We start from the raw sequence: 11894 nt of genomic DNA on the forward strand, positions 1-11894 counted from the left end.
TTAATTTTTCAAGGACTCACTCCCAATCTGGTGTGAGATCAGTGTTATATTACATTCATGTTGTGACAAATTCTCATGTACTTCATGCTGTATACTGGCCTACTTACAAAGGATATCTGCATTGTAGGATACCACTATAAATACTACTAAACAGTGGGAATATTTCTACCAACTTTGCTTTTCTTTGCTGTCTCACTTTTTTGCGACATTCATAATTTGGTTGTAACCAGCACTGATTTGTCCAGGTACAGATTAAGTTTTTATTAGGATTATTACACGACTTACTGTAAAAAACAAAGCTGTGGACTCCATTACATTGTAGTGTACAATGCAGGTCAGGTACATCACAGAGCTATTGTTTAAAAATTGTTTATTGAATGTGTAAATTACAGGCTTTGGAAAACATGGAATAATCTATGCCCACCACCTCACACAAACTGAAACATTTATTCTAACATTCATACTTGTTACTTATATAGTTTCCACTCTTCCCAGTAGATCTAACAGTCCATCTCTACTGAGGAAGACAGTCTCACCTGTCTGCTGACAGATCACCTCAAACCTGGGTGTTTCCTCCAGAGCTCCCTGTCCTACTACAATAACATATGGATAACCCAGTTTGCTGGCATCCTTCAGCCTCTTTCCGATTGTCATCTGTGTGCGGTCATCCAAAACAACTTCACCTCTCAGGTGAGGCAGAGTTTCTCCCAAAGCTTGGACCAGTTCCTCAGCTAGGAGTGTTGCCTCATCCACCTTACTGCCCTTCTTAGGGGGTAAAACGCAAACCTGATAAGGAGCGATAAGCCCCGGCCAGCGGATCCCCTCTTCTGTTGACATCACCTCGACTGCTGCCGCCAGAATTCGCGTAACCCCGAGGCCGTAGCAGCCCATGTCAGCGACAGCCGGCTTGTTCTGGGCATTGCTGAAGGTGGCTTTGAATATGTGAGAGTACTTCTTACCCAAGTAAAACGTGTGGCCTACTTCTATACCCTTTGACTCTACCAGTTTCCCAGTTTCACACTGTGGACAGTTGGACTGGTCTGATGACATGGTCTCCACATTGGCGGAGAAGGAGCAGCTCCCACAGACCAGAAGCCGATCCTCGCCGATGTCCGCCGGCAGCTGGAACTCATGGGACAGTTTACCGCCGATGTTTCCAGTGTCTGCCTGCACCTGAACGCAACGCAGACCCAACCTGGCGAAGAGCCGAGTATACGCTTGGCACACAGACTCGTACGTCTGATGAGCGGCTTCTTCGCTCACGTCAAAGGAGTACATGTCCTTCATGTAAAACTCCCTCCCTCGGAGAAGGCCAAACTTCGGCTTTGGCTCGTCTCTGAATTTGCGAGTGATCTGTTTTTTGGGGGGTTTTCAAAATAAATCATGTCAGAAAAAACAAACAAACTGCAGCTTGTTACAGGAAAAACAGTGGCAGTAAGAACAGGCTGAATGCTTACTTGGTAAAGAAGCAGTGGGAGCTGTCTGTAGGAGAGAGTCGCCTGGTGAGCGACGAGAGTCGTCACTGCCTCCTCGTGAGTGGGACCCAGGCAGTAGTCAGCGCCGTGCCGGTCTTTCAGGCGGAACAGCTCCTTTCCCATCAAATCCCAGCGCTCACTGGTTTTCCAGAGGTCGGCCGAGCACAAACTGGGCATGTCCAGCTTCTGCCCACCAATCCCCTGCATCTCCTGGTCGATCACTCTCACCTGTTGATCAAAGACAGCAGTGCAAATCAGGAGGTTGGACGATAAACATCAGCAGTCACGCAAAAATTTATAGGAAACTAGAAAAAAAGGCATTTCTGTACTCTTTTCCCTTTAGTCAAGAGCTACTGTTTAACTTTATCATTTTAGCCCAATAAACATCTAATCTAATATATTCGATTACATAATCACATAATCTATGTGATTAGATTAATTAGGTTTTATAATCGTATAATCCACAATAATCTAAGAGGGAAAAGAGACTGTCTGAACAACGTTCACAGCCTAAACATATTTAGAGCCTGTGGCAAATATACTACTGCTTTGATAGATGTCATGTAAGAGGATGTCTGTCATTCTGAAGCTGTCGTAGAGCAAAATATTGAGCGTGTTATTGTTATATATATATATATATATATATATATATATATATATATATATATATATATATATATATACACACATATTAAGACCTAAAGGAACATTTGCACACCTCAGGATAAATGAACAAAATAAAAATGTATACATGGTATAAAAAAAATCTAAACAAAGAAAATAGTATCAGTTCTGTTAGTTGGCAGGACAAAACCAACCATGAATATTACTTTATTATTATTATCACTCCTATAAGAAGATAAGGCCTCATCTCACCAGCTTCTCCATGGAGCGGACGGTGGCAGGAAGGTAGTAGTAGCACCCTGGGCTGGATGGATGAATAAGCCCAGCCTGCTGCATGAGCCTCTGGCTCTTGCAGCTCATCTCCCCTGGCAGCCGGCTGTCCAGCGCCACATCACGTAAGTTCGAAGGCTGGTAGAGACGAGACACCAGGAGTACGGGCTTGCTACCATAGGAGGGCGCAGAAGCAGGGACGGCTGCCTGCTCAGCACAGCCTGAGTCGAACCTCTTCGGAAGGATCAGGGTCCTGTGCAGGCGGCGAAAGGCTCTCTGCCAAACCTGAAGCATTACAGGCTCCATGGTGCATACAGATGTGCTGCTATTCAAACAGAAATGATAGCACAATCAGTTGAAGCTGGATAAGTTACCTCACCTCGCTATTTTTTGACTGCTAGTTAAACAAAACGAGCACTGAAGAAACATCCTCATCACAGAGTACTCGTTCTTCTTTACTGGCCACTGTAGGAAAAATCTGTGTGTTTACATGGAGATATTTTTAATACATTTCCCAGTTTTTTCAATTATATGATACTTTTCACAGAAAAGAAAGTATGTTCACGCAACACTGTAGTTTTTACTCTTTGATATTTTCTGTGGTAACACTTCAGCACATTTACACGCACTTATAATGCGCTTCCTCCATGCTATGCTGCTTATTAAACCTGAGTGAAGGGGGTGAACCATCAGCACAGATGCTTTTTAGGTAGCAGGTTGTTTCATATCCGAGAACAAGTTGTTTAACCTCAGTAATTATATACAGGTTGTAGGGTTTATCCAGCCGGAACAGCCACGGGTTATTACACAAATACAGAGGACTGATAGCTGTTTCACAGTGCTGATGTCCCTGACAGATACATGGATGCTAGCAGGTTAGCTTGGGAGCTAATGTGAAAATGACCTTCTTCAGTTTGCACGCGATATCACGTATGCAGCAAGAAAGACTCACCTTGAGACCGATAACGAGTGTCTGACTGTCCTGTGTAAATTATATAACTAAATGAAAGAAGAGCGACATTTTTTACTAAGTTCGTAAAAACACTGAAGGTCCTGCTGCACTACTACATGCTGCCTTTCTTCCTCAGCTACATGTCGACAGGCTAGTCTTCTGAAAATGCCCCCTACAGGCCCGGAGGGGCTCTGCAGCAGCAGGGGCAGTTTTAGCTCTGGCTGTACCGGGTTTATACTCTGACTCAGAGAGATTATGGATGAGATTTGTCTCAAAGCTGGCCTTTTAAAAACAATCGCCGTGAATGAAATCCAAACAACATAACAATGTTACTTGATTAAATGAGTAGAGGTGGGCGGGTCTATCCAAATATCAATAGTATCGAGACGAGTGATAATATCGATACTCTGTTTCTGTCATGTAGGTTCAGTATGTAGCACACTGACATGTGTTTAATATTTTTCAAGCATGGATATGTAGATAATAATTATTCAATAATTGCATAATACTTCTAAAAAGACGGGCTGTAAATATTTTTTCATGTGGACCTAATATGTCACATATTCTGTGGATATTTTCGATTTTTTTAATCTTTTAGTGTAAATATTATCCGTGCATAGAAAAAAAGGAACAGAAAATAGTAATTAATGTATGTCGACATATTTCTGCCTTATGGCTGTACTCACAAGGACTGAATCAATTTTATATAGTTAAAATTCACCAAATTTTTCCAAGTATAATTCTCACCTCCACGGGACAAGACTCAGCAGTCCATCTGTATCTAAAGGTCAAAGGTCACTCTTTCGAGGATGCCAATGTTCACATTTTGGACAGAGAGGACAGATGGTTTGAAAGAGGAATAAAAGAGGCCATCTTTGAACAGAGGCGGGGCTTACGACACCAACGGTCTGCCATCTATAATCCAGTTTTGAGTTCCCTTCCCAGACGCCTTAACGCCCACTCACATCCTGGGCCATCTAACCTCAGGAAATCACATGATAGGATGGAGCTAGGTTTCACAATGAGCTCACCCGAAACCTTGGCTGACTGTGACCCACACCCGTGTTCACACCTTGGCTCATGTGGTTAGGTAGATGATCATTAGGGGGTCCATGTCCCTCTTGGGGGGAGACACCCCCACAGGGTTTAAATGTGGGACTCTCCACCATTTGACCCTAGAAGCTTCTCGGATGAGAGGTGAAATGTCTTCAAGCAACTTAAAGAAGACGCTTTTCTTTCCAAGCTCCTTAGACCTTCTGTCAGTTTAAAACCATCCTAACTACCTATGAGGCTCTGGGGACAAAATGTTTGTGATCGTCACAGTATCTTATCACTTTCATCTTCTTATGAATTTCAATAAAGGGAACACAGACACGAGAATAAATCTGACGTAGCAGACAAACGGAGAATACTTTGAAGAGTATTAAAATAAAACTGAACAATATAGTTTCACGGTTCAAAGTTCTTTATTGTCACTCATAATGAAGAAACATGACAGAGAATTACTCAGGTCTGAGTTCTCATAGGTTAGAATGTTAGAAATAAGTAATGACCTAATTCAAATAATAGTAACAATTATAATAACTATAATAATAATAATGGCTTAATCAATAAGTCCATTAAAAGTGCATAACGCTAATTGTGAGTATTGAGAGCTATTCTTCAGCCTGCTGGACCAGATACTGCACAGCCTCCGGCCCGAGGGGAGGGCCGTGTATAAGGTGGGTGGAGTCTGTCATGATGCAGGTTGTTCTTTCCTTACATCTGCTGGTGTAAACGTCTGAGAGGTGAGGCTGTCATCTATCCTTAGAACTGCACCAACCCTCTACATGTTATTCTTCACTACAGTCGTGAACTTCCTCTGAGGTCCTCTCCAGACTCCCTTCCACCTGCCTTCAGTCTCACTGCAGATCACAATGCTGTGCGGAAACATCACAGTCCACAGAGACTCCTGCCTGATTTCATCTGATTTCATCTGTCCATCACCACAGAAAACAAGAAAGACTCAGATCTTCTCCCTGATGTAATCCCGCCCCCACCTTAAACCCAACTACTGCACACCTCACCACTGTCTCACAGTCCTCATACGTGTCCTGCAGCACCCTCGCAGACACAGTTCCTCTCTTGGCACCTTATCATATGCTTTCTCAAGCTCCACAAACTTACAGTGCAGCTCCTTCTGACCTCTCAAAGCAAACATCCCGTCTGCAAGTGCTCTTTCTCAGCATGAAGCTGCTCTGCTGCTCACTGAACATCACATCTCTCCTTAGCTTCTAGTTTCAGCAACTCACGATGACTCATCAGCTTTACCTTTCTGTAGTTACTAAAACTCTGCACGTCACCCTTGTTCTTGAAAATCAGTCTTATGATTATAACTGCTCACCTTTGTCCAGCTTTTACACATACAACACATGTTTAATTTTTATCCTCATAACTGAAATTCTGTATGAAGCACACATTAATGAGGGTAAAATAACAGAGCCATTATTAATGCAAAGAAAATTAACTAATCCGTATACAACATCATCAAAATATACAATTCTGTGACTATTTGTGATTAAAAACTAATAAATAATAAACTAATATATAAATAATAATAATACCTTTGTTCCTTTTTGCTAATGCATTTTGTCATGAACAGAGAAAGGAAGATGGCGCCTGTGTGTTTGGCATGCCGTCTGTCGCTCTCTTCTATTTGTTTTATTTTACTGTTTTTAGTCAATTTTGTGCAACATGTCAGCCCTGCATTGTTTTATGATCGCCAGACATTATTGGAAATAGGCTTATCTACCCAAGCTTAGTTTTTAAGTCTTTATTAAAAACCTATTTTTATTCTCTGGCTTTTAACTCTGTGGGTAACTGATTTTTTTTTTATTGCTATGTCTGGTTTTATGTGCATATTAGTATTGTACAGCACTTGTACAGGTGTGTTTTTAAAGTGCTATATAAATAAATAAATGATGATGATGATAATAGTTGTATTTAACTTGTTTTTACTTTTTTGTTCTTTGTTTGTTTCGTATGTTCCCTTTGGCAGCTGTCTACAGGAAGGACAATTCACTATTTTTTATGTAAAAATGTATTTATTTCTGTTATTATCAGATTTCTGGCAGAAATAAGTCAGACTGAGTCAGAAGGTTTGGTAGATGTTCTCTGTTCGTTCATAAAACCTGGAAAAACAGAAGAAACTCCAAGAACAAATGAACCGATATGAGCTGGCTTTGGCTGCAGGGTTCCTCCACATCCCTCACGTAGAGACAAACAGGAAGAAGTACATATGAGAGATTTTATTCATGTGCAAATGCCATTTTTAAGAAGAATGCTACAAGACATTTAAAGCAAAAATAAGTTTGAAAGAAAATATGTCAACTTAAAGCAAGTGTGTTCTCACCTCGCAGTAGACAAAAGCTAAAGTATATTTGATTTATTCCCACTGAGCCCAAATCACAGGTTTGTGGTGATTTTACATAAAATCTAAAATCCATTTTGAGCTTTTTCTGTGTCCAAATCAAATTTTTCTATTTGAGAAAGACAAGACACGTTGGGTCATGAGAGCATCCAGGTGTTTATTGCAGACCTCACCCTAAACTAAAAGTCATCCATTCCTTTTTTTAAAAACTAAAATCAACAGAAACAGCTGAAACAGTCAATAGTCCTACATACACTCTGCTGCTAAATTCTGCATTACATTCAGACATTTTTACCTCAAATCAGAAAATGTTGTGTAAGTTCTGAGTTTAGACTTTACTGAGCTGAAAACAGGAAATCTTTCCTGTAAAATGAAAAGGCCGAGGCACCAGAGTGGAAACGAGTGAAGGTTCAATGGCCGGAAATAACATTTTTAATGAGCCATTTCATATTGACATTACTTCTCTTCCTCACTGAGTCATGCTATATATTTACACACCTGTTACATAAAATTTTACCAATAAAAACATATTACAAACAAAAAAACAATGAGAAAACACACTTTTCCAGTCTAGTTTTAAAGCTTCAGTACAGGACAGCCAAGAGGAGCCTGTATGAGAGAGAAGACTGTAACGGTGCTTCTCCACAGAAGCACGGTGACTTTCATCTTTTCTTCTTCTCTTCCTCCAAATCAGCAGGTTTTTGGTTGTAGAAGTAAAACTGCAGTTTTTTTATATGACGTTGATAATTTGTATGACATGTAGACATATAATAAACCACGTGGGCCTTTTCATATCAGTGATAACTGAAGGCAGCACTCGCTGAAGCGCTCCAGTCTGCTCCAGAAAAGCGCAAATGTACACTTTGTTTAAAAAAATTGTGTAAAAAAACCACGAGAACATGAATCTGAAGTTAAAAGTTAATGTTTAATTTGTTTCTAAAAAAAAGGAAATGTAAAAAATGAAAGTTGTGAGACTCAGTCCTCTGGGCACAGGTTCAAACATGGACAGATGATGGTTCAGCTCAGAGAGGAGGGAGGTTTTCCAGGATCCTTCTGTGATAATTTAACAGAAAACTGGAAAACATTATGAGTGCAGAAATACAACAAGTATTTGTTTGTGCTTGCCCTTATTTTTAACCTTTATGTGTTTTTATCTATATTTCTTTTCAGGAACAAGCATTGAAAACAAAGTTTTTAAACTAACAGCTCTCTCAGCCTCCCGGGGTGTATGTTAATGCACTTGTGCTGGTCTTATAAAAAAGTTCAGCAGTTTTAAACCTTTGTAGTCAGACACAGGCGACTGATGGTTGGCTAACATTGCAAATACACTAGAATTCACCCTCCGGGCGCTTTACCTTCAGCAGGACGCTGCTGAGGTCAGCTTTTTGTCTGACAGGTTCATATAGACCAAAGATGCAGTCTCCCTGAGCCAATTAGGTTTATGTCTGTTTCATCCGCTTATCTTGTGGCTCCCTTTGTAAAATGTAGTTCCCAGAGAAAAGGGCGACTGAATGTCTCCGTGAGATATGAACAATCCCATTAAAACAGATGTAATCTGAAAACATCACATTTTCCTTTCGGGCATTAAAGTAAACATAGAAGTCATGTTTTTATTGTCACAAAGATTCTGCGCAACGTTTCTGAGAACAAGTAAAAAAACACAAATGTCCAAAAACGTCAGACGAAATGCTGCGTTAGAAACAATTTAATGATCAATTAGTAAAGTAAAAGTTCAAAAAAGTTAAAATAGTATAAAATAAAATGTTGCACAGCAGAAAAGTTTCAGATGATCATGTGTTACTGGGGATGTAACTTCTGATTGGTTGGATGGAGAGAAAGGCACGGACGTTCAAAGCTGTCCTTCACATGTGTGCAGTGATACCAAGGTAATGTTAGTTGCACACCTACAACTACGGCTGTGAGTTAAATGTAGAGGCAGATATATTAGCCTTCAAAATACATTGCATATAGCAATAGTTGTTATTTCATTCTATTAATTAAAAATGTAGATTTTAAAATTTTATGACATATATATGTTTTAATATCTCCAATGATGACAGAGATTTGATCTCAATCGTCACAGTTTCACTTATATCAGCAGCTGATGTTGGATGTTACAGGCACGAGTATCTCTCGAGGCTCAACAGGAAATGACTTCTCCAAAACTGCTGCCACAAACTCAGAAATGTGTAAAATATTATCATATATTGTGATATAAAACAGCCCAGTCTTAAAGTTTAGCTAGGCTGTGTCCACGAAGTTTTGAGCACGTAGAGTTGGTTTTTCTTTTAAGCCTTTATTCAACCAGAAAAATGTGACTCTATCCCTTTTATAAGACAGACAGTAGTGCAGTTATCGATGATAACATATTCTAGGTAAAACGGAGAAGATAAATAAATAGCCTCATAAATAAGAAAGCAAAGCAAGCTGCCTGACCCCGAACGTGCAACATACACTGGTGACCAGTGTTGGTCAAGTTACTTGAAAAAAGTAATCAGTAACTAATTACTGATTACTTCCCCCAAAAAGTAATCCCGTTACTTTACTGATTACTTATTTTCAAAAGTAATTAATTACTTAGTTACTTTTTAAAAACACGATTTACAACCTGAAGAGGTGATAAAGTGATAGATCTTTCAGCCCAATTCTACTTTTTCTGCATAATCCATCATACAAAATGTAATCAGATGGAAAAGTCTCTTTTTAAACTTGTTTTATTAGTTTTTAATCTTTTAACTTTATGCATCAAGCAAACATTTAATTATATGCAACATTCTCTGACTGGAAGAAATTTGTTTAATATTTAAACCTATTTTCTGCACATTCCAGCACATAAAATATATATATATTTTGTGTTTACATTCAGTCTCTCAAATAGATGCAAGTAAAACACAGCAGAAAATAAATAAAGTCAAAGACTCAGCGGTCCTGTTGCTCTATTTTCACCTGTAAAGCAGGAGTGAGGTAGGCGGAGGTTTACCCTGGTGCAGGTGTGCCGCGGTCAGTGGAAGAATCTGCGAGTTCTCTGTGAGTTTCCCATTACGTCGTAGCTACTCGGTGCTTGCTCGGAAGTTTAGGGTTTTTTTTCGCGGTGAAAAGAAGTTTTCTTCCCACGCACAGCGGACACTAATGTTTTTGTCACTTTGTATGAAATCAAACTCAAAGTAAGGTCAGTACTTCCACGCTGTAAACGCTGCACGCTCATACTCTCTCTGCACTCGATATATGATCCATTGTTGATCTGCACACAGCTGTTGTCATGAACGTCGCACTTGCTTACGTCACTGTCATGAGACATTCTCGCAAAAAAATCACTGTTTTAGTAACGCAGTAACGCAGCGTTCCTACGGGAAAGTAACGGTAATCTAATTACCGTTTTTGCAATAGTAATCCCTTACTTTACTCATTACTTGAAAAAAGTAATCGGATTACGCGTTACTGCCCATCTCTGCTGGTGACCTTTAAGATTTGCAGTTAATCTCAGCGCTGCGTGACAGACAGAATCCAGCTTGTGTAATCAGTGTGACGATGCGTGCACGCAAATGACGTTGCCATTTGTTTCTTAATAATATCCCGATTTACATGTCAGGGACAGTAAACCTCCAGTTTCAGAATTTTTGTACAACCATAATTACAAAATGTGTAAAATGTGAAAATCAACAGAATGCAGCGATGTGCAAATCTAAAACATATCAAGACGCATCAATTTGTTGGTGCCATACAAATAAAACGGGAATGAATTGAATCCTGCTGCTGTTGCAGTATCTGAAGAATGCATCGACTTGCTGAAATATTCAAGGCCTCCCCTGAAGGATGGCAGCACATGTTGCTCTAAAACCTGTACATAGCTTTTAGCACTGATGTTGCTTTTCCAGATGTTCAGGTTGACTGTTTCATGCGCACCTTTGACTTTGAACTGAGTGCTGATGAAAAGTCAGAGGGTCCCTCCCCTCTTTGGCGCAGAGGACGTGTCGTCCATGTTTTCTAAAAAGAATTTCAAATTTCAATTGACCTGACCACAGAACAGTTTTTCACTTTACCACAGTCTATTTGTCTCACCCAGCAAAGATGGCGAGGTTTATGCATCATCTTCACACATGGCTTCATCTCCCATGACAGAATCAGGTTCAGATTCTCTCATTTTTTTTTAAATTATCTTTTGTACTGTAGACAGATGAGGTGTTCAATGTTTTCACAGTTTTAAGTGTTCGGCAATTTGTAGACACACATTGTTGCAGATTGGTGAAACGCTGCCTCTCTAAGATGCTACCAGCCTAATGAGTTGGAAGATGAAAGGTTATTATTTCTTGAACAAGGTCAAAACACCGACTTCATGTATAAACTGTTATAGTTACTGTATCTCCGTGTGTCCTGCAAAAGAATAAAGGGTAGAGTTTGCTAGTATGGAATTGCTCATCAGACAGAACCATTGGTTTGGTTTGGATGAAAGATTAAGAGTTAGAAAATACTGCTTGATTCTACTATTTGAAAAATATTTTTATGTGTCTGTATATTTTTTGTTGTTTTCTGCTGCTATAACTACGCATCATGCCCATCTAACATAATTTCATATCCTCCGCTGTTAATGACCGAGCTGAAATGTCACATCGCACCATCAGCAGCGCCGTAATGACCGCATGATGGACTGTCAACATTGACTTGTTTCCTCTTGTATGACCCAAACTGCTGTAAAGTCAAAGACAGACGGGCCATCAGAGCGTCGTAAACAGAAGAAACATCTGTTTGATTCGAGGGGGAATCACTTTGCATCCCTTAATTAGCCATGCAGAGTAGTGAAGGTCAGTGCAATCATGGGTAATGGGGGGGGGGGTGCTAAGGGGGGGCTGCACCATTGCTAATGTGATTGCCGGCCGAGTTGTAAAAGGCTCATGCTCGTAACTCTTATTTAGATGGCTGAAAATGGTGATGGTGGAGATAACCGCAAGCACAACAAGTTTTGTGTGTGTGTGTGTGACTGGGATGGGCTAAGGGCTGGTTAGAGGGAGGTGGAAAGACACTCTGCATCAATGAAGTCAAAGGTGGATTGAATCTAATATAAGGAGGATGCGAGCGGCGGATCAATAACCGAGAGAGCGGCAGGATAACAGACAGAATCAGAGAACAGCTGTGGTGGGCTTGGAAGAGCAACAGTCAGATATCCAGC

The 11894-nt window shown here is 40.1% G+C and overlaps 1 protein-coding gene across 1 annotated transcript; it reads right to left on the minus strand.

Moving 5' to 3' along the window:
* Positions 1 to 424: 424 nt before the first annotated feature.
* Positions 425 to 3445, minus strand: pars2 (prolyl-tRNA synthetase 2, mitochondrial). The gene is made up of 4 exons (XM_085376228.1): positions 3322 to 3445; positions 2352 to 2694; positions 1458 to 1703; positions 425 to 1353 (listed from the first exon to the last, which is right to left on the minus strand). The coding sequence occupies exons 2-4, from the start codon at positions 2673 to 2675 to the stop codon at positions 472 to 474; spliced, it is 1452 nt and encodes a 483-aa protein (XP_085232354.1). The 5' UTR covers positions 2676 to 2694; positions 3322 to 3445; the 3' UTR covers positions 425 to 471.
* Between the last annotated feature and the right edge of the window lie 8449 nt (positions 3446 to 11894).

This window comes from Diplotaxodon limnothrissa, linkage group LG17, assembly GCF_057381915.1.
Source record: "Diplotaxodon limnothrissa isolate DT_005_m linkage group LG17, D_limnothrissa_male_GT1.1, whole genome shotgun sequence".
NCBI classification, from domain to species: domain Eukaryota; kingdom Metazoa; phylum Chordata; class Actinopteri; order Cichliformes; family Cichlidae; genus Diplotaxodon; species Diplotaxodon limnothrissa.

What these genes read in the sequence shown, in the direction of transcription:
- pars2 (XM_085376228.1), bottom strand. Translation starts at nt 2,675, where the DNA reads ATGGAGCCTGTAATGCTTCAGGTTTGGCAGAGAGCCTTTCGCCGCCTG. An exon ending in TCCGCTCCATGGAGAAGCTG is followed by an intron (nt 1,704 to 2,351) that starts GTGAGATGAGGC and finishes TTTGATCAACAG; the next exon opens with GTGAGAGTGATCGACCAGGA. An exon ending in TCCCACTGCTTCTTTACCAA is followed by an intron (nt 1,354 to 1,457) that starts GTAAGCATTCAG and finishes CCCAAAAAACAG; the next exon opens with ATCACTCGCAAATTCAGAGA.